Source organism: Hylobates moloch, unplaced genomic scaffold, assembly GCF_009828535.3.
Source record: "Hylobates moloch isolate HMO894 unplaced genomic scaffold, HMol_V3 SCAFFOLD_1, whole genome shotgun sequence".
NCBI lineage: Eukaryota > Metazoa > Chordata > Mammalia > Primates > Hylobatidae > Hylobates > Hylobates moloch.
In genome coordinates this window covers 73,254,496-73,277,442 of record NW_026652276.1, presented here as the reverse complement: position 1 = coordinate 73,277,442, position 22,947 = coordinate 73,254,496, and the positions used below count along the sequence as shown (strand labels likewise).

Here is a 22,947-nt window from a genome sequence, read left to right as displayed (position 1 = left end):
TGAAGCATCCACTTAGACATGTTGGTTTAGAGGTGATTGTAGGATATCCAGGTGACGTACCCAAAAGGCAGCTGGCACTATGGGTCTGAACCTCAGAGAGAGAACTTGCATAGAGATTTTTATCATGACCTACAGAAAGGCTTGCTTGGTCTTTCCCTCATTCCCTAGGTTAGGAGCAAAAACACTCAGTAAATGCACTATTATAAAAGTCTCCCCACAATTACTTATAGTTGCTACATAGATAGTAATCAAAGGCATGAAAGGTGTGAAATTATTCAGAGAGAGGAGGACCAATGTTGAACAGCAGATTTACAGTTTTTTATAGAACAGGCAAAAAAGAAAAGATCTCCAGGGCACACTAGAAAAAAAATGATCAAGAAATAGAAGGAAATCCAGGAGTATGCTGTCATGGAAGAAAGAATTTTTGAGAGAAGATGGCCGAAGTACCAAATACAGGACTGATAGGCGTTATTTAATTTAGCAAGAAAGAGATTAGAGGTGACCAGGATGAGAGGGGTGTCAACCACCTGGTGGGCAGATTGCAAGAGGTGAGTAATCAGTGAGAAATGTGGAAGAAGGGATAGGAAAGTGCAAATTAATCTTTCAAGAAACTTGACCATGAAATGCAGAGAAGGGGTTGTCACTAAAGAGGAACATGGAGTGAAGGGTAAGTTGCATATTTTTTAGGATGGGAGAAACTTGAGCATATCTGATGATAGGGAAAAGTCAGTAGAAAAAGAGAATTTGGAAAACAGAAGGTATCATTGATGGAGGGAGTTCTCCTGAGGGCTTCATTCAGCTAATCCTGACTTTTAATATTATTTCTTTTTCTTTTTCTTTAGAGACAGGTCTTACCTAGGCTGGAGTGCAGTAGCACAATCATAGTTCACTGCGGCCTCAAACACCTGACCTCAAGTGATCCTCCCAAGTATCTGGCACTACACCACCCACCACATTGGCTAATTTGATTTCTGACAGCTCATTTCCTGCATATACTGTGTACTCATTCAAAAAAAAAGAAAAAGAACAATGTAATGCCTCCCTCACCAAAGCATACAGAGTTTAACCACTGACTATGAGGAATATTTTAAAAGGTAGGTTGCTCAGTATATGGACTTGAAGTTTACCAAAAATACGATGAGAATTCCAGATCAACAAAACAGAAGGAAGCTGACCTGTGGAGGTGCCTATGGGAGACTTGGCCTGCATGCAGCTGAGAAACCCAATACTACCTTTTGCTGAGAACTAAGTTCGACTGCAGTTCTCCAAGCTCAGTGGGCCTGATTCTAAGTCCTCAAAAAAGATAATTTCTCGTTCAAAATAGCAGATTGACAAACCAAACATGTTTATCTCCTCTTCCTCCCAAATTCTACTTAAAAGACAGTAAAGTAACAGCAGATGAGTAATTCCAACAAATGTTTGAAAAGTAAGGTATTGGAGGAGTGATAACTCAATCAAGAAGAGGAAAATGCTACAAACTAAGTGTCAACAGAAGAGAGACACACACCCACATATGCAGAAGCCTCAGTGCACTCACACTCAGAGGCACCAGGTCCTAAGAAAGGCAGGGGCGAGGAACTAAGGGGCTCAGATAAAGTCAAGATAAGGAGCAATCCAATGCCTAGGTCCCTCCCAGATCCTGAGTGTCACGCCACTCCTCTATCTCCTCTAAGGACCACAGATTTTCTTCTCTGAAGGAGCTGAAGCAGAATGGCTATGGGTTCAGGGCAGAGTCCTCAATGCAGAACTGAGATGGATGTGGAACTGAGTACAAGAGGATTATAGGAATATTGAAAGGGTGCCCTCAGCTCCCTTTCCTCTGCCCGCTCCCAGAACAGACCACCATCTTCCCACATCTTCCCCTTACCCCAAGAAGGAGAATGAAGGCATCTATGAAGGAGAAATTAATCACCCCCAGAACAGACCACCATCTTCCCACATCTTCCTCTTACCTCACGAAGGAGAATGGAGGCACCTATGAAGGAGAAATTTACCGTCTCCAGAAAAGACTCACTAATGCTGCCTTGGGTAGCAATCTGGCAACCAAGCCACCTCCCTGCCTGAAGCTCACAAGCTGACAAGGCCTATCCACACATACAGACTTTCGGGTCAGGTTTTATAACCTCACCCTTAATACCAAACTAGCAACTCAGACATTTGGAGAAAGCTTCCATCAAAAAGAAGAAAGTTTAAAAGAAATCAAAAGGAAAAGGAATCCAGAGAAAATGGAAACAGAGGAAGATTAATTTTTAATGTCATATCCATATCCACATCAAGGTCATATCCATAGAAATAGTACTCAGAATGGCACTAGACTCAACACTAGATATTAGAGGTCACTGGAGCAATGTCTTCAAATTCCAGATTTAAATTAACTTGCAACCTGTACCCAGCCAAACAGTCAAGATGGAGAGCAAAATAAAACACTCACAGACATTCAAAGACTCAAAATATATGCCACCTACTTATGCTTCTCAGGAAGCTATCATATAACGTGTTTCAGCAAAATGAGGAAATAAATCTAGAAAAAGAAATAAATGGCCTGCCACAAAAAGAAGGTCCAGCACAGGGGAGTGGCAAAGAGAAGTCAGAAGATAAGAGCTGTGCACCAGGCCAGAGAAAAACAAGTCCCAACTGGAACACAGGATAGGGGTCTCCAGAAGGAAAAAAAAAATTATAGATTGTTTTCTGTCTTTGTACAAGCATTTGATAGAGCTATTGGAGCATTTGGGGAAAATACGTGATTGTTATATTAAAAAAACTAAGCAAACGAAGATGGGGCAATTGTCAAAAATTATCCAGAAATGTCATCCTAGAATACTAATTGGCTGAGCAGTGAACAATATTTATATTTATATTATGTTAATAATATAAACACATATGATTAATTTAACCAAAAATTATAATCTAGCTTTTTAAGGAGAATGGGGGGAGGAAAGTCAGAAGCTGGGAGAGAAGAATGATGTAAGAAAGCGAAATGCTCACCTAGAACAAGGAAGTAAATATCAAAAATGATAAATCAAGAAATAGAAGTATAAACAAAGCATTTAGAAACATGGAGACAAACAAAAGAAGAAACAATCAAAAGAACTGTTCCCTCCCCAGAGCAGGTCTGGATTAGGGGCAGGGGAGGGTGGGCAATATGGTTTTATATTGATAACAGATATAATGATATCCAACATTTACTGAACATTTACTATTTTCTAGCCATTACTCTAGATGTTTACATTTATTAGCCAAAAATTCTCTCAACAACCTTATAAGCAATATACGAACTGCATATTTTTCAGACTAGAAAATTGAGGCATAAGTAAATTGAGTAACATGCCCAAAGTTACAAAGCTAGGAAATGTGGGAAGCTGGAATTCAGACCAGGCAGTGTAGCTCCTAAGCTGGCTCTCTTAGGTGGTATGTTATATTGCTTACAAATTTTATTACTATTACAAGCCAAACCATTGGCATTTACATAGTCCAGCATCCCTGAAGAAATGTCTTCCCCTTTAATCAATCTGGCTGCTTGAGTATGAAAAACAGCTGCTAGTCAATTAATCTGTTAATGGCTCTCATACACTTGACATTTCTTTTATGTTAATATTAGTCATTGTTAAAATACACACACATTTGTAACTTTTTTTTTTTTCTGAGATAGGGTTGCACTCTGTTGCCCAAGCTGGAGTGCAGTGGTATGGTCATAGCCCACTGCAGCCTGGATCTCCTGGGCTCAAACAATCCTTCCATTGCAGACTCCCAAGCAGTGGGGACTACAGGTACATGCCACCACGTCTGGCTAATTTTTTTCTTTTTTTGGTACAAGTGGAATCTCACTATGTTGCCCAGGCCGGTCTCAAACTCCTGGCCTCAAGCAATCCTCCCATCTCGGTTCCCAAAAATAACTTGTTTCTAAAATAAAGGAAAGGTGTTTGTTTTACCTTAATCTATAAAAAAGCAATAAATTTATTTTATCAATCTAGAACTATTTAGGAAGCCTAGTAAAGTCTCTGCTTACAGAACTCTCCACCCCAAATCAACAGAATATACATTTCTCTTAGCATCACATAGCACTTATTCCAAAATTGATCACATAGTTGGAAGCAAAGCACTCCTCCGCAAATGTAAAAGAACAGAAATTACAACAAACTGTCTCTCAGACCACAGGGCAATCAAACTAGAACTCGGGATCAAGAAACTCACTCAAAGCTGCTCAACTACATGGAAACTGAAAAACCTGCTACTGAATGACTACTGGGTACATAAAGAAATGAAGGCAGAAATAAAGATGTTCTTTGAAACCAATGAGAACAAAGATACAACATACCAGAATCCCTGAGACACATTTAAAGCAGTGTGTAGAAGAAAATTTATAGCACTAAATGCCCACAAGAGAAAGCAGGAGAGATCTAAAATTGACACCCTAACATCACAATTAAAAGAACTAGAGAAGCAAGAGCAAACACATTCAAAAGCTAGCAGAAGGCAAGAAATAACTAAGATCAGAGCAGAACTGAAGGAGATAGAGACACAAAAAACCCTTCAAAAAATCAATGAATCCAGGAGCTGATTTTTTGAAAAGATCAACAAAATTGATAGACCGCTAGCAAGACTAATAAAGAAGAAAAGAGAGAAGAATCAAACAGACGCAATAAAAAATGATGAAGGGGATATCACCACTGATCCCACAGAAATACAAACTACCATCAGAGAATACTATAAACACCTCTACGCAAAAAAAAAAAAAAAAAAACCTAGGAAATCTAGAAGAAATGGATAAATTCCTGGACACATACACCGTCCCAAGACTAAACCAGGAAGAAGTTGAATCCCTGAATAGACCAATAACATGTTCTGAAATTGAGGCAATAATTAATGGCCTACCAACCCAAAAAAAGTCCAGGACCAGACTGATTCACAGCCGAATTCTACCAGAGGTACAAGGAGGAGCTGGTTCTATTCCTTCTGAAACTATTCCAATCAATAGAAAAAGAGGGAATCTTCCCTAATTCATCAACAGCCCTTCATGCGAAATCAATAAACTAGGTATTGATGGGACGTATCTCAAAATAATAAGAGCTATTTATGACAAACCCACAGCCAATATCATACTGAATGGGCAAAAACTGGAAGCATTCCCTTTGTAAACTGGCACAAGACAGGGATGCCCTCTCTCACCACTCCTGTTCAACATAATGTTGGAAGTTCTGGCCAGGGCAATCAGGCAAGAGAAAGAAATAAAGGGTATTCAATTAGGAAAAGAGGAAGTCAAATTATCCCTGTTTGCAGATGACATGATTGTATATTTAGAAAACCCCATCATCTCAGCCCAAAATCTCCTTGAGCTGATAAGAAACTTCAGCAAAGTCTCAGGATACAAAATCAATGTGCAAAAATCACAAGCATTCCTATACACCAATAAGAGACAAACAGAGAGCCAAATCATGAGTGAACTCCCATTCACAATTGCTTCAAAGTGGATAAAATACCCAGGAATCCAACTTACAAGGAATGTGAAGGACCTCTTCAAGGAGAACTACAAACCACTGCTCAGCGAAATAAAAGAGGACACAAACAAATAGAAGAACATTCCATGTTCATGGATAGGAAGAATCAGTATTGTGAAAATGGCCATACTGTCCAAGGTAATTTATAGATTCAATGCCATCCCCATCAAGCTACCAATGACTTTCTTCACAGAATTGGAAAAAACTACTTTAAAGTTCATACGGAACCAAAAAAGAGCCCACATTGCCAAGACAATCCTAAGCTAAAAGAACAAAGCTGGAGGCATCACGCTACCTGACTTCAAACTATACTACAAGGCTACAGTAACCAAAACAGCATGGTACTGGTACCAAAACAGAGATATAGACCAATGAAACAGAATAGGGCCCTCAGAAATGATACCACACATCTACAACCATCTGATCTTTGACAAATCTGACAAAAACAAGAAATGGAGAAAGGATTCCCTATTTAATAAATGGTGCTGGGAAAACCGGCTAGCCATATTAGAAAGCTGAAACTGGATCCCTTCCTTACACCTTATACAAAAATTAATTCAAGATTGATTAAAGACTTACATGTTAGACCTAAAACCATAAAAACCCTAGAAGAAAACCTAAGCAATACCATTCAGGACATAGGCAGGGGCAAGGACTTCATGACTAAAACACCAAAAGCAATGGCAACAAAAGTCAAAATTGACAAATGGGATCTAATTAAACTAAAGAGCTTCTGCACATCAAAAGAAACTACCATCAGAGTGAACAGGCAACCTATAGAATGGGAGAAAATTTTTACAATCTACCCATCTGACAAAGGGCTAATATCCAGAATCTACAAAGAACTTAAACAAATTTACAAGAAAAAATCGAACAACCCCATCAAAAAGTGGGTGAAGGATATGAACAGACACTTCTCAAAAGAAGACATTTATGCAGCCAACGGACACATGAAAAAATGCTCATCATCACTGGCCATCAGAGAAATGCAAATCAAAACCACAATGAGATACCATTTCACACCAGTTAGAATGGCAATCATTAAAAAGTCAGGAAACAACAGGTGCTGGAGAGGATGTGGAGATATAGGAACACGTTTATACTGTTGGTGGGACTGTAGACTAGTTCAACCATTGTGGAAGACAGTGTGGCGATTCCTCAAGGATCTAGAACTAGAAATACCATTTGACCCAGCCACCCCATTACTGGGCATATACCCAAAGGATTATAAATCATGCTGCTATAAAGACGCATGCACACGTATGTTTATTGCGGCAATGTTCATAATAGCAAAAACTTGGAACCAACCCAAATGTCCATCAATGACAGACTAGATTAAGAAAATGTGTTACATATGCACCATGGAATACTATACAGCCATAAAAAAGGGTGAGTTCATGTTCTTTACAGGGACATGGATGAAGCTGGAAACCATCATTCTCAGCAAACTATCGCAAGGACAGAAAACCAAACACCGCATGTTCTCACTCATAGGTGGGAATTGAACAATGAGCACACATGGACACAGGGTGGGGAACATCACACAATGGGGCCTGTCGTGGGGTGGGGGAAGGGGGGAGGGGCAGCATTAGGACATATACCTAATGTAAATGACAAGTTAACGGATGCAGCACACCAACATGGCACATGTATACATATGTAACAAACCTGCACATTGTGCACATATACCCTAGAACTTAGAGTAAAATACAATAAATAGATAAATTAATTAAATAAAAAAGACTCTTCTTAAAAATTAGATACCGAGTTTTAATTATCAAGTTATAAGTATCATTACAATAAACAGGCAAAACATGCACACACACACACACACACACACACACACACACAAACCTTTCTCACCTGTGCCATCAATCTTTTGCTTAAAAATCATGTGTTTTGACATATCTGAAAAAAAGATACTGCTGTCCTGGGCATCAAAATCAATCCCAACAAAGAAAGAAGGATTCCCTGAAACTGGAACCATGACATCTTCCTGGGTAGACAAGGTGAACGGAATCCCACGAATAGCAATTTGGGATGAAAAAATGAGGAAATTCTGAACAGCTGTAAGAAGAAGAACACAGCACAGTCAGTCACAGCATGGTTCCTTCCCCACCTCCCAAATTCCAGATAAATGCATCCACAGAGCAAACTTTAAATTATAAAATATAATTCTGAAATAAATGTAAAAATAAATTTTTGGAAAGCATAGTTAGAAATAATACAGGGAAGAAAAAAAGATAAGCAACTATGAGGGAGATACAACTATTAGAATCTTCCTTCTTCCTAAGAAATGTATCCTTAAAATTTATTTATATGAAAAATGATACCATATGCTTAATTTATAAAATAGGAGACATACCTAATGTAATGACAAGTTAACGGGTGCAGCACACCAACATGGCACATGTATACATATGTAACAAACCTGCACATTGTGCGCATGTACCCTAGAACTTAAAGTAAAACAGTATAAATAAATAAATAAATAAATAAAAAAGACTGTGCTTAATAATTAGATACCGAGTTTTAATTATCAAGTTATAAGTATTATTACAATAAACAGGCAAAACATGCACACACACACACACACACACACACAGAAACCTTTCTCACCTGTGCCATCAATCTTTTGTTTAAAAATCATATAGAGCTGAACTCTATAGTAATTCCGTTAACAATCCTCAAGTTGGATTAACTTCCGCATAGAGATCTACACCAAGAACCTTACTGTAGATACCAAGATAATTAACAGCAATCAGAAATATAAAGATATAAAGGAGTGAAAGCACGGAAGGAAGGGGAGGGATAAAGGAAATAGGTAAGAAGAAGTGATGTTTAAAATCAAAGAGGAGATTGTGACAGCATGTCAGGGAATCAAGAAGATGAAGGAGGTATGCCCAAGACAAAGATAAAAATTGCAGTAACAGAATTTAAAAGCAAAATTATTAGACAATGCACTTTTGATATAATAGTTAGAAATACATGGTTTTTTTGTATGAGGGTGATTTTTCTGAATCTAAAACTACCTAAGAAGTTAACAAATTTGTCTGGGTTAGCGTAAGATAATTTATATACTACGCTAGAAACAGCAACATCTGGAGAGCAAGAATCTGTCACAGGCATAGAAAGGAGAGTTGTAGAAGTGAAAATAAGAAAAACAAATACTGTAGGAGTGCATTTCATCATTAGCTGGGGCCCAGGCAATGGCTTAAGTGTGAATAGATGTGTAGGAAACCAAAGAGGAAGAAAGGAAACCTTCAAGGTAAGAATGAAATCAGGAATATGGAGGCAGATACAAGAAAATCTGAACTGAAAGGTGAAAAACTGTGTGAGGAACTGAGCCACCCCAATGCTCAGGAGTTTACTTTGGAATACAGAGAGAAAAAAAAAAGTCAGATGAGATTCAGATGTGATTACCTGGTTGAAAGGGGCATACGTGGTGGTCTAGAAGAAGTCAAAGTGGGGAGAAGTACAGTACTTCCCATCAAAGTTAAGGCTAACATCTAAAGTAAAAAAGGTACACACAGTATAGAAAGGAGCTCAAAGTTCAACCATATGGAATTTCAAGATCATAGTTAATAGGAGAAAATGGCTTCAGGAAACAAAGGGGAAAGGGAATCAAGAAAACCTTAGATGTGGGATTAAAGCAAAATCCCAAAAGACAGAAATTTACATTTTCAGACATAGTTCTGCATATAGTAGAAGTGGTGCCTACCAAGGAAGACGCCCTGTGGGCTACAGAAAGCTTATTTGCAGTGAAGAAGTTAGACAGGGAGCTGGTCCAATTCAGGAGTAGCAGTTAGTCTAGTTAGAGGTTTGGACACACATACGCCTGTGTCACCTGCCAACAACGTCCAAAACAGACTTCTTACCAATGCAGCGGCGCTCATCCGTATCCAGTTGGAAGCCGAATGTGCACTTGCAACGGAAACCCAAACCATCATTATCTGTTCTGTGGCTGAGGACACAGACCTGCTCACAGCCCCCATTGTTATCTTTACAGGGATTGGTAGCTGGAGGGAAAAATGCACAGGGTTAAATTGCAATTAGAAATGTGTAATTATCCAAGACACGAAGCCACTTCTAGTCCTTTTCACCTATAGGTGAAATAGAGTAATGGATTAGCAACATGTTGAAAACATTACTACTGGATACATCCACATCTGGCTACACTAACCCTCCCAATTTCACTGCTGCTCTCCCATCCACTCTCAACTGACGGTGGCAAAAAAAAAAAAAAGAAAGGACTCCTACAACTTTCTCCCCAATAATTATGTCAGAGTATGTCTGCTATCCTCCATGATTAGAAATAACTATCAAAAGAAAACCCACGCTTCACTGCTTTTTTGCCATTTGTAGGATATAATAAATATTACTCACTGGATGCTTACTTTGTAAGTAAACCAACTTAATAACCAATAGCTCTAAGAGGTAAGTATTAGTCCTCCAGTTTTACAGAGGAGGAAGCCAAGAATCTAAACAGTTAAATAACTTGCCCAACATTATTCAGCAGCTAAACAGCTTGACTAGGATTCAAAGCCAGATCTGATTCCAAAACCTTAAATGTCTGCAACACAAACCAGTTTATACTTCCAAAAGCCACTCTCAAAGTAGTGACCTTAGGAAGAGCACTGCCACAGCTAGAAATTTTATATCTGCTTTTAAAATTGTCTTCTTAGCCTTTGACTTATTCTTTAAAATATTCTCTTTATCTTCTCAGGCGGATTGATTTGGGGAAACAATAGGCAGATATCATTCTGAGCCAAATAATGAAAATAGTAATTTGAGTGATCACATTGATCACTGATCTAATGGATCTAATGTGAGGGCAGGTGTGAGTTTAGTTGTCAATTGACTGTAAAAACTATTCCAAATAGATATTTCCAAAAATGTTTTCAGATAAAATATCTATATATTTTCCCAAGATGATGACATTGAAGGAGATTCATCTGAATGTGTCAGTTCTAGTGGTTGGGCTTTTGTTAACTGTATTACTTTGTAGTCTTTCTTCATCCTAAATAGATCCATCACTTAACATGAGAGTTTTAAAGCAAATCTGTTTTCCTCTAAATTATTGTTCACCAATATTAAGCTTTCTACCAACATAGTGTAGTTTATGTTTCTTTTTCTTTGATCCACAAGCAAATACAGAAAAGAGCCATATATAGTCCACATAGACGTATCAAAGCTCAAGCTATAACCTGGAAACATAAACAAAGCTTATGATAGGCCAGGTGCAGTGGCTCACGCCTGTAATCCCAACACTTTGGGAAGCCGAGGCAGGAGGATCGCTTGAAGCCTGGAGTTCCAGAAAAGTCTGGCCAACATAATGGAAATCCCATCTTAGAAAAAAATAAAAGAAAAAATCACGTGGTAAAATAACAGAAGAAGATTAAGCAGTGCCTGAATCAAAATATTTCTTTTTTTTTAAATAAGTGACCAGCCAAAGAGTCACCAAACCCAGTTGGCCTATGACAGATTAATCAGAACCAAAGAACAGGTGCCATACATATGCAACAGAGAAGAAAAAAACAGCTCTGACACTACCTAAAATGGACACTTAGACATGTCATTTTCTTCTATGGGACCTGTTTCCTTAACTGTAATATGAGAAGTTTGAAATAGATGTTTTTCCCAGTAGAATGAGGATAGGTATTTTGGTTTGGTTTGTGAGCTGCTATATCCCCAAGCATCTTTGCAGGTGCCAATAAACATCTGTTAAATAAATCTCTAAATTCCCTCTAGATTTGGCATTTAACTCTGAAATACATCAGTTTCTTCAGAATGCTCCTAATCTGCAGAACCAGTTTCAGAGAGTTTAACTCTCTGGGTAACCCTTCATATACTTGAGAATGCCACCCAAATCACATGAGACCCCTCATTAACTTCCAAAGCTTTGAGAAAACCTTTCCACCAAGTCCAGTACCAAGCATGGTTACCACTGTTCTGAGGCTTACCATAGGGCTGTCTGAGGGAATGGTAAACAGTCACTCCATAGGGCCTCAGGGAAGCCTGGTAGTACACTTGTGGGTTGGTCTCTGTGAACTTGTTTGCCTTCAGCACGGCCATCTTTGTCCAATCAGTAAAGAACACCTGACCTTCAAATAAGCTTATTCCAAAGGGATGAGGAATGAGGGAGCCTCCATGAACTACCGTCTTCCTGTTATAAAAGACACACATATATCATACAATTTGTTAGTTTTGCTTTATTATAATTAAAGCTGTAGTTAGTTCAATTAAATGCCTGAAAAGCTAAATAATTTCTTGTCACAAATACAGAATAGATAGAAAAGATACATTTTAGATATATACATATTTCCATCTACAGATGATAGAAGGATTTTCATGTTGTCTCTTCGAAAAGACCCTTGAGACTTACATTCCAGTCCCAGTCAATCCTTTAGCTTGTCCTAGACATTTTTTGGAATTTACTGTTTTCCCTTTTGTTCTTCATTCCTTTTAGGTTGCCCCACATCTAAAAGGCTAAGATGTGAAATAGCATTTTGAATACCATAGGTGAAAGAATATACCAAGACTTTGGAAGTCTGGGAAAAGATGTCTTCGCCAATTATTTTCCACTGCACCATTGACCATTTCCTAGCAATTAGGGAGCAGGACAGTGAGTGGTAGGGTTCAAGCCCCAGCAAATGCCCACATCTGTTCCTGATGTCACTGTAAGGAAAGCAAGAAGCAATGCCACTACCACTCTTATGCATCTGCTTAATGGAACTATCAACTGATCATACTTGCAATGGAGGCCCAAAGCCACTTAACTGGGAAGAAAACAGAAGTAAAATTAGGAACTAAGCAAAGAGAGGAAATCAACAACGCCCCCCATGACTATGTCTCCATAAACAATGATTCAGTTAGACACATGAACAGAGTGAGGCAGAGGACGGTTGATACGGGAGAACTCTTATTTTCTTTATTTTGGCGTAATACAAAGACCTCAAAGAAAAATCTTAGCATCCCTGAAAACTAAAAAGGACAATAGAGCTCTAAGAAAAGACCTGAAGATATTAAAGGTGGGAAACACACTAAAGGGGAGTAAACAAAGAAACCTAAGGTGGCAGGTTAGTGCACACTTTGAAACATTCTATAATGACATGGTACATTAAGATTAGAGAATAGTTTCTTTTTCAGTTAGCAAATTCCAAAACCCTGAATGCCACCTGCTGGCAAAGCGAGAGGCAATGACTTTATGATTTCAGCTGTACTTGTGAGCTTTAATACTTCTTTGATGTTTCTTCACAGCCAGCAAACCACTCAAATCTTTTCAAAACTCCATTGATTTTTCTTTTATGCTTTACTTTTTTTTTTACTTCAGCAAAAGTTAGACTATATAATATAACCCTAAAACATCCCAAAGAGAAAAAATTTAAGCAATTTCACAATTATTTTATGTGACTTATTGGGTTAGCTCATTTTTTCATAAAATTTATTCATATTCTCCTTATGGAAGCCAGTTTCAGTGATAGGAAGTCACCACATTAATACCCAATACTTTATTTAACCAAGCAGAGATTGTTCCAAAGATATATAATCCAGTGGCAAACTGTGATATTATCCTTACAAAATGGAAATACAAGAGGAAACAAAACTATAATATTGCTTTCATTGAGAAAACAATAAAATCAAGTCATTGGGAAAACTTAAGTTAACCAGCCTATTTGCTGAATCCACAAAGAATAATATTTTGGGTCAAAATTTGAAGAACATGTTTTACCCAATTTTTGAAAATACCAAAAGGAGAGGATCTAAAATAGGTTTTTTTACATCAAGTTATAGTTAGCTGTAATCAGAGTAAAAAGATGAAAAAAAAAATGTGCCATATTCGGCCAGGTGTAGTGGGTCACGTTTGTAATCCCAATACTTTCGGAGGCTGAGGCAGGTGAATCACTTGAGGTTAGGAGTTTGGGACCAGCCTGGGAAACATGGCGAAATTTTATCTCTACTAAAATTACAAAAATTGCCAGGCATGGTGGTGTATTCTTGTAATCCTAGCTCCTGAGGAGGCTGAGGCAGGAGAATCACTTGAACCTGGGAGGCAGAGGTTGCAGTGAACCGAGATCGCATCACTGCACTCCAGCCTGGGTGACAGAGTGAGACTCCATCTCAAAAAAAAAAAAAAAAAAGAAAGCCATATTCTACATTCAAATATTGCCATTTAAGTATCTTTGTATACCAGGTAAAAATACAATACAAAGAATTTCTCCTTGAAATTTGAAATATATAAGAGCAGAGTAAAATCCAATTAATTCCCAGTAGGCAACATCAAACACCTAATAAAACATGAAATTATTGGGGGAAGGTTAGAAAATTAAAAGGGAAAGTGATCTTGAGAAACAAAGCACAAATGAACTCAGGAGTGAATGAAAATAATGTGCATCATGTGGGGCTGGGGGAGGAGTTGGAGAGGAGAAATCAAAGAACAAATGCTGGAGGTTATATTTAATGAGCGTTTACCTCTTGTGTTATGGGACACAAGAAAAGTTAACAAAACAGAGCAGGTCACTTCATGCAAATGTCAGTACAAAGGTCGTTAAACCTATCATGTCCACTGACAAAGCAATATTTTAATTCTGGTCCTTTGATATTTCTCTCCAGCCATTTTATGCACTTTCCCTGCAACTTATAAAGCCATAAGCCATAAAAAATACTTCTTACCTTTGAATTCCATCATAAGTTACAGTTTCAATGTAATCAAACCGAGAGTCAACCCAGTAAACACGCTTCGATATCATATCCAGAGTTACTCCAGCAGGCCATCCCAGCTTTGTTTTCACCAAGTCTTTACGGTTGCTGCCATCCATGAATGCCCTTTCCAGCTTAGGCTCCCCAGAAAGGCTCTCCCAATCTGAGAAAAATAAATAACTACAAGAGAAAAACAGAAGATGAAAGAATCTGGTATTTTACAAGTTTACCTGGGAATTTGTTTTTTAATAGTGTGTTTGGATCAATGGAAATTTTATCCAGCTGATTAGAGAACCACAGTATAAAACAACAGGGAAATTCAGTTTTTGTTTGTTTTTTTTTTTTTAAAGAGACTGTGGGGGTCAATCAGGAGCGTCAACAGTTCCAAATAGCAACTATTATGATGCACTAATATGGCAGTCTAAAAGTTCATATTCAGCCAGCCAGGCACAGTGGTTCATGCCTGTGGTCCCAGCACTTTGGGAGGCCAACACACAAGGATCGTTTGAGGCCCATGTTTCGAGACCAGCCTGGGCAACATGGCAAGACCCCATCTCTACAAAAATTAAAAGATTAGCTGGGGATGATGGCACTTGCCCATAGTCTCAGCTACTCAGGAAGCTGGGGTGGGAGGATTGCTTGAGCCCAGAAGTTCAAGTCTGCAGCATGCCGTGACTGTGCAGCTGCACTCCAGCCTGGGCAACAGAGCAAGAACCTGTCTCAAAAAAAAAAAATTCATATTCACCTTCTGAACTTTCTCCTCTGTTTCCTTTATTTGTCCTTTGCTTCTCTTTTTTACACCCAGGAAAACTTACAAATACCTTTTAAAAGAAGGTATCAAGCCATTTTGCTCCTCAGTTTTCCATTCTTAGGCACAGAGAACATTTCCATCATTTTCAAGGAAGGATGGCTGATATAATGAAGTAGAACTGAATAATCATCATTCACCAAGACTAAAACAGCCTAAAGCTTATCCAAGGGTCCTAAGACCCAATTGTGAAATTCTAGGAGAAAGCTAAGTCTCCTATAACACTTCTCAAATGTGAAGATTGGGAAATTTAAATTTAAACCTGAAGAAAATCATTATCGGTGTTGCTGGGTTGATTCAGACTGAACAACTTGTAATGAGATATTAGCATTGATATCTCAGTCCCAGCCTGTATCAAGAAAGTTCTGAAAGGAATAGTTCCAACATCCATCTTTAAAAATCTTTACAGCTAATTCATGTTAGAGTAATCATCTTAATAATAATGAAACGTAAGTAATGTTTAGTTGTAATAATATTATTAGATTGAGTTAGAACACAGAATCCAATCTCTTAGCTAGGAAAACGTGGCAAACACTAAGAATAAAATTCATAGCCCCAAAACAACAAGTATTTTTAGTACACCAGTAGGTGTGTTTGGGTGACATGTCCTCAAATAGGATTATATTTAATAAACTCTCTTAAAGCTTCTATAAATAAGGGCACAAAATAGACATGGGAGGCCGGGCGCGGTGGCTCACGCTTGTAATCCCAGCACTTTGGCAGGCCGAGGCGGGCGGATCACGAGGTCAGGAGATCAAGACCACGGTGAAACCCCGTCTCTACTAAAAATATAAAAAATTAGCCGGGCGTGGTGGCGGGCGCCTGTAGTCCCAGCTACTCGGAGAGGCTGAGGCAGGAGAATGGCGTGACCCCGGGAGGCGGAGCCTGCAGTGAGCCGAGATCGTGCCACTGCACTCCAGCCTGGGTGACAGAGCGAGACTCCGTCTCAAAAAAAAAAAAAAAAGAAAAAGAAATCAGAATGAGCCTTCGATTAATCCAGTGGATGTTCAGTGTATAGCGGGAGAGAGAAAATTCTAAAAATACAGGAATCAATATGTTTTCACATCACTTACCCAACAGTTGGGTCCACGGCAATTCCTCTAGGATGCCCCAAGTTTTCAGTTATAAGGGTAACCCGGTAGCTTCCATCCAAATTTACCATATCTATGCGGTTGACCTTGGTTTCCACCAGATAGATTTTATTATTAACCCAGTCCACAGCCAGGTTCTCTGGTGTTTCGACAGAAACATTGAGAACCTCTTGGATATTTAAACCATTAATGTCAACTGAAAAAACCTGAAAGAAAAACCAAAATTATTATATTTCTTCAGCATCACTAACTACATGGTTTGTTTTGATTATTTTTAGCTATAATCAAATCAGAATTGCTAAAAATCTAAATTCTCAATTTTCAGAAATTTCATGCAAGTTATCACTTAAATAAATGAGAATTGTATTAATGGTATAATAAAATGTAAGAAGAAATAAATAAAATTCCATAACTCTTTAAGAGTTTCTGAAATTTATGTTTCAAAAATCTCCATTGCATTACTCCAAGATGAAATTAAACCCATCACACTTTCCAAATAAGACAGTGGAACAAAATTTTGGCCATTAAACAAAATACTGTCAATATTTGTTACTCAATCCCAAATTACAGTTCCATTTAGAAGATGCAGGTAAAAATCTGATTTTTATCATCCAGAAAAGCAGTGTGCTTTTTACATTTTAAATGATCAAATTTCAAAAATTACTACCAAATATCTATCCAGTTTTGAAAGAATGTCTACTATTTCTTTTAATTAGGCTCTTGGACTCCACTTCGAATAAAATTAAAAGTTGCTCAAGGCTAATCCATATAATAGACTGCTTTGTTTAATAGGTCACATGTAATAGTATAGCATGGAAAAGGTGCTGATTAACATAAAATATCTCAAGGGCCTTTTTTGTTAGAAAACAAAGGAACTTTCCCCTCTACTCCCTCTAAAAGTGAAAAGCTATCAACACTTTGTGCTCAGGGTTCCATTCAGCTCCTGAAATTTCTATTTACCTTATTTTGCACGGTGTCTGTCCAAAAAACTCTTTGCAGGTGATAGTGGAAAGCCACACCCACGGCCACTCCACGATTCTGAGACTCCACTAGGATCCGGAAGCTCCTTCCATGAATATCACCAATTAACAAATCCCGACCATTGGAGAAGATAATGGAGGCCTCGTCAACTAAATGCAAAGAAGGAAGGCATCACCACTCCTTCAGGTGAGCAAGGATGGTGAAGTAGCTTACAACTGATATGCTTTCTGCTTTTTCAAATGCTATCTTCTACGTTGTCTTACCTGATTTTAACATAAACCTCTGAGGCAGACAGATAGCTATCATTCTATCCATTTCACAGAAGGGCAAATTGAGGCACAAAAAGGCTTAATGAAGTGTCCAAAATCTCAGTAAGTTAGGAAGAATTTGGTAAGAATTCAAGCACTCTGGATGCTAGTCCAATGCACTTTCAATGACACTGAGGAGAGTATTTCTCAGATATTTTCAAGACTCCTTAATGATATGGGCACCTTAGCCCCATGTGCAACTTTAGATTTTGTTAAACACAGAAGACATTTTAAAGATTACCAGGAAATCCCTCTGAAAAAGTTGGTAATAGTGGTTCCAAATCTGTTCTGTCTGTTTACTCACAGGTATGCAAAATGATATAGGAACAAGGTATTAATTGCAGTCTTATTGGCAATAGCAAAAGATAAGGAATGATATAAAAGTTCATCAGTAGAGGACTAGTTAAATTATGAACATAAAAAAAGGAATATTATGCCATTATAAAAAAACAATTAAGGCCAGGCACAGTGGCTCACACCTGTAATCCCAGCACTTTGAGGGACTGAGGTAGGCGGATCACCTGAAGTCAGGAGTTCGAGATCAGCCTGGCCAACGTGGGGAAACCCCGTTTCTACTAAAAATACAAAAATTAGCTGGGCATGGTGGTGGGGGCCTGTAATCTCAGCTACTCAGGAGGCTGAGGCAGAAGAATCGCTTGAACCCTAGAGGCGGAGATTGCAGTGAGCCAAGATCTTGCCATTGCACTCCAGCCTGGGCAACAAGAGCAAGACTCCATCTCAAAAATAAATAAATAAGGCCAGATGCGATGGTTCATGCCTGTAATCCCAGCATTTTGGGAGGCCAAGGCGGGTAGATTATGAGGTCAGGAGATCGAGACCATCCTGGCTAACATGGTGAAACCCTGTCTCTACTAAAAATACAAAAATTAGCTGGGTGTGGTGGCAGACGCCTGTAGTCCCAGCTACTCGGGAGGCTGAGGCAGAGAATTGCCTGACCCTGGGAGACGGAGGTTGCAGTGAGCCAAGATGGTGCCACTGCACTCCAGCCTGGTGACAAAGCAAGACTCATTCTCAAAAATAAATAAATAAAAATAAAAAAAGAAATAAAGAAATAAAATAATTAAGAAATAACTTCATGTGCTGATATGGAAAGCTCTGGAAAATAAGTACATTCACAAGATGCAGAACTGTGCATATAGTTTACTACCATATATAGATATATAAATACAGTTAAATATCTGTATTTGTACATTCTTGTTTATTCACTAAAAAATCTCTAGAACTAAAATAAAGAAACAGCAGTTACTCATAGGAAAGAGGAAGTGAAAACCATGCAGAGGGAAATAGTTATGGAGGAAGGCATTTCACTACATATCTTCTTATAATTTAAAATTTGTGAACATATAAATACGTTACCTATGCAAAAATAAACACACTGAGTTGTTAAAAATCCACTGAACCTTAAAGTTACTACACAGCAAATCAGGTATTTCTACACAAAAACAAGTAGAAAATGGGCCATTCTTCAGTCATGGGAGCAGTTAAGTTTCAGAAGACACCAAAGACACTTCAAAATCAAGTGTGAAATAACTACTGGAAAATAGGAGTTTATATTGAGACCTTCGTCCAGAGAAATCAACAGCGACAAGATGCTTTGGAGCGCTCATCTATTTTTTGCAGATTTTCTCCATGACTTTTCTCTACTACTCTGTACTACTCTCTACTTTTCATACTCTTACATTGATTCCAACAAATTACCCAGAGTTAGGGCATTCAAAAAATTTTCAATCCAAATTTAGCGTGTCCATTTGGAAATACCCCTAAATTTTGCAAGAACACTGTGAAAATTATTTCTATAGATAGTTGTCACCTACTTTTGTGGCAGGTAATTAATTAAAAGTTAAATGTCCAAGCCAATCAAATGTAGGCATAGCATTTATTCCACAATTAAAGGTGGGTGACACGATAGCCTAGGCAAAGTAAACAAGCAACCAATTTAAAAATATTAATAATGGTCACCATTAATCGACAAACTGGTCCTTAAAAATCAAAGTATGAAATTAATGTTGACCAATTTTTCTAGGCAGTCGGAGCCATCCCTGATTTGTAATGATAAAGCCCTGCCAACAGCATAAATACTGATAATTCTGTTGTCATCAGAAGGAAGGAAAGAAGCTATTAGAATCTGTTTACTGTTCAGAGATACAGGTGTTCATAATTTACTCACAGGAATTATTAGCTTTGCAATACTGTCCACGTTCCAAGATATACCCTTCTTCACAGTGGCACAGGTGATGGCCAGGTCGGCTTTCACACTTCTGGTCACAAATTCCCCATATCTGGCAATCATCAAACTCTGCCATATGGAAAATACACATTTGTAGTCAAGGTTATCAGCATTTATTAAGCACTCTCTGACAAAAATCCTAGATAAGATGGCCAAGAATGTGGTGTTGCTCATGTCTAAATAAACACCCTCTGGAGTTAGGCACAGGTTCTAAGAATTTATAACAACCATCTTCATGTAAGGAAAAAGAACATTTACATCATTTTTTAAACCTACACGAAGGATAACTTTACAGAAAATGCACAACACTTCCTGAATTCATAGCCCTATGATACTGCATTTCATTTATTAATGTTAGTTTACAAATATATAAATTTGGGTGTAAATGTTTCCCTTTAATATTATGCTTTCCAATATGGTAGCCACTAACCCCCTGTGGCTATCTAAATGTATCTTTAGATTAATTAAAATAAAATAAAATTAATAATTTGCTTTCCTAGCCACTTGCCACATTTCAAGTTCTCAATAGCCACATAGGACTAGTGGTTACAATATGAGAGAGTGAAGATACATGTTTACATCACTGCAGAAAGTTCTATTGGACAGCACTATTTCTGAATAAAGTAAGACGTGCCTATAGACAGCCCCTCAGGAAGACACAAATCTATGACTGCAATAAAGTATTTGGAAAGGTCTATTTACCCAGCTGTCTTTCCTCTGATGTCAAAAATATATAACCAAAATTAAATTGAACTTATTTTCAAGACATCAAAAATTTCTTCTCCTCTACTTATTGGTTAACTTATTATTCACTCATTTAGTAAGTGTTCATTGAAAGTCCCTTATATGTCAGAGCTCTGTTCATTACCAGAGAAGTCCCAGTTCTACCGTGTAAAAATAGTTCCAATATAATAGACATAAACAATAGAATATGGAGGGGAGAACACAACGAAATATTAAAAGAGTCTTTCTTAAAGACTATAAGGCTTCAGGGGTGCAGAAATTGGTACATCTGACGTTCCAAGTCCACGTCCACTCTCCATCATCCTTCACCCTGCTTGCTTCCCTGGGAGGATGACCTAAGCAAACTATAACAATAGAGTTCCCACACCCTCTGGTTTCAGGAAGTTCTCAAGTAGATTATAATTTCTGAAACCACTGCACTCCCAAGTCTAGAATTCTCCAGATTTCTATGATCTGATTACATTGGCAGCAACTGTCAAAGTTGTGAATTGGGTTCAACTATTCCTGCTGGGTGGCCCACTATTCCATAACCCACCAAAGGGCCAAGTTTCTTCTCTTTTCTTTTTTTTTTTTTTTTAAGACAGAGTCTCAGTCTGTTGCCCAGGCTGGAGTGCAGTGGCACAATCTCAGCTCACTACAACCTCTGCCTCCCGGGTTCAAGCGATCCTTCTACCTCAGCCTACCAAGCAGCTGGAACTACAGGTGTGCACCACCACATCCGGCTAATATTTTTGTATTTTTAGTAGAGACAGCATTTCCCCATGTTGACCAGGCTGGTCTCAAACTCCTGGTCTCAAGTGATCAGCCCGCCTTGGCCTCCCAAAGTGATGGGATTGCAGGCATGAGCCGCCGCATCCAGCCCCAAGAAGATTCTTCTAATGATCTCATTTTCCCTGCAGATTAAACATAACAACATGAGCCAGCATATCTTTCTTTCCAAGGACCGTGACAAACCAAAGGAAAAAAAACCCAATCCGATCTGGACACTACCAAGTGAAAGGCCACGTGAGGGTGTGAAATGCCCTCACTGATGAATCCCTTCTGTCCCCTCAACTCAGCCCTGAGAAAGCTCCACCTAAGGCTTTGCCTCAGCAGGAAAAAAAGTACAGGATATTCTCCCTCAAACCCCCAGAATGTCGTAACTTCATTTTGAATGCAAGATCCAGGAGACTACATTTAAGGATCTGGAGTCACTCTAAGCAGAAGTTCTGATGTCAAACAGAAGGAAACCAAAGGTGGAGAAGTCATAACTAGGAATGCTGTAGCACAAATGCCCTTCCTATCACCTGCACTACAAGTGGTTTAAAGATTTGAATGAGTGGGCCTGGCACGGTGGCCCACGCCTATAATCCCAGCGCTTTGGGAGGGTAAGGTGGGAGGATTGCCTGAGTCCAAGGGTTTGAGACTAGCCTGGGCAATATGGCAAGGGTTTATCTGTACTAAGAATTAAAAAAAAAAAAAAAAAAAAAATTTAGCCAGGCATGGAGGCGCGTGCCTGTAGTCCCAGCTATTCGGGAGGCTGAAGTGGGAGGCTGCAGTGAGTGTGATCATGCCACTGCACTCCAGCCTGGGCAACAGTGAGAGACCCTATCTCAAAAAACGGGATTTGAATAAGTGTATAAAATTGCTGTCACTTTTGTGACAATAAGATTGTATCCTTGGATCACTATAGAGAAATATGAAGGTTAATTAACATCCATCAGCAGCCAGAGTGAAGACAAGAAAAATAAAAGTAGAATTGAGGGTTTTCACGAGAGTAGAAAAGGTAGCGGAAACCACACAAAACACTAAAACACTACTTTACAATCCCCCTCTCACTCCAATACCTTTATCTATTTTTCTTTCCTTTTTATTCTTTGTCTCCTCCCAACAACAAATACTGCTGTGAAAATGATTCAAAAACCCCTTTTTAACTGAGACCCCCTTGGCCACCCTCTGATCCATCTGGCTGTGTGAAACCCCACCATGCTGAATGACCTCCCTGCCCTCACTCTGCACCACGATGTCATTCTGTCCACAAACAGCATGTCCTGTCAATCAGGAACAATGAGCCCAGTAAACTGCTTCAGCATGCCTCAGAGCTTCCACTGCCAGGTCAAGACTACCAGAGGCAGATGAATGGTAGAAAGACACAAGATTTCGTGTCAGGATTATTCAATGTTATTCTTGATTACCACCGAGGTATTCACTGGGGAGCCATGTCTAAGATAATAAATGTTGCATAGGTTTCCAACACCTGAAGCCTGTGTAATGCGTCAGCCATGCAGAGGGTTATAGCCATACAGAGAGTATTTGTTGAAATGAAATGCTTGAGAGAGCAAACCAAAGCAACAATTCCCCTAAAAATTCAGCTCAGCTGAAACAAGTGTAACTGGTTTCCTAACGTCATGTATTTAAAGAGTTCTCTATAAAGAGGGAAAAATACAATCTTCTTTGAAACAAATGTGAAATAAATGTTAACCCAGCCTCAAAACTCAGAGGCAAATGACACATTCTCGAAGGACAGCAAAGGTCACAGAAAAGGTCTCTGCAGGTGGCAGGGGGCCTCATATTCACAAAGGCCCTCAAATGT

General features: G+C 38.7%; 1 protein-coding gene across 1 annotated transcript in view; it reads right to left on the bottom strand.

The window, feature by feature from the left end:
* The window catches only part of LRP2 (LDL receptor related protein 2), a 227,500-nt gene that overhangs the window by 130,149 nt on the left and 74,404 nt on the right, over positions 1 to 22,947 (bottom strand). Inside the window, exons 10-16 of the mRNA XM_032753385.2 lie at positions 19,572 to 19,700; positions 17,055 to 17,224; positions 16,077 to 16,300; positions 14,169 to 14,375; positions 11,459 to 11,661; positions 9,374 to 9,514; positions 7,359 to 7,562 (exon numbers count right to left, since the gene is read on the bottom strand). Coding sequence (XP_032609276.1) covers positions 7,359 to 7,562; positions 9,374 to 9,514; positions 11,459 to 11,661; positions 14,169 to 14,375; positions 16,077 to 16,300; positions 17,055 to 17,224; positions 19,572 to 19,700 — 1,278 coding nt within the window. The remainder of the gene's footprint in view (positions 1 to 7,358; positions 7,563 to 9,373; positions 9,515 to 11,458; positions 11,662 to 14,168; positions 14,376 to 16,076; positions 16,301 to 17,054; positions 17,225 to 19,571; positions 19,701 to 22,947) is intronic.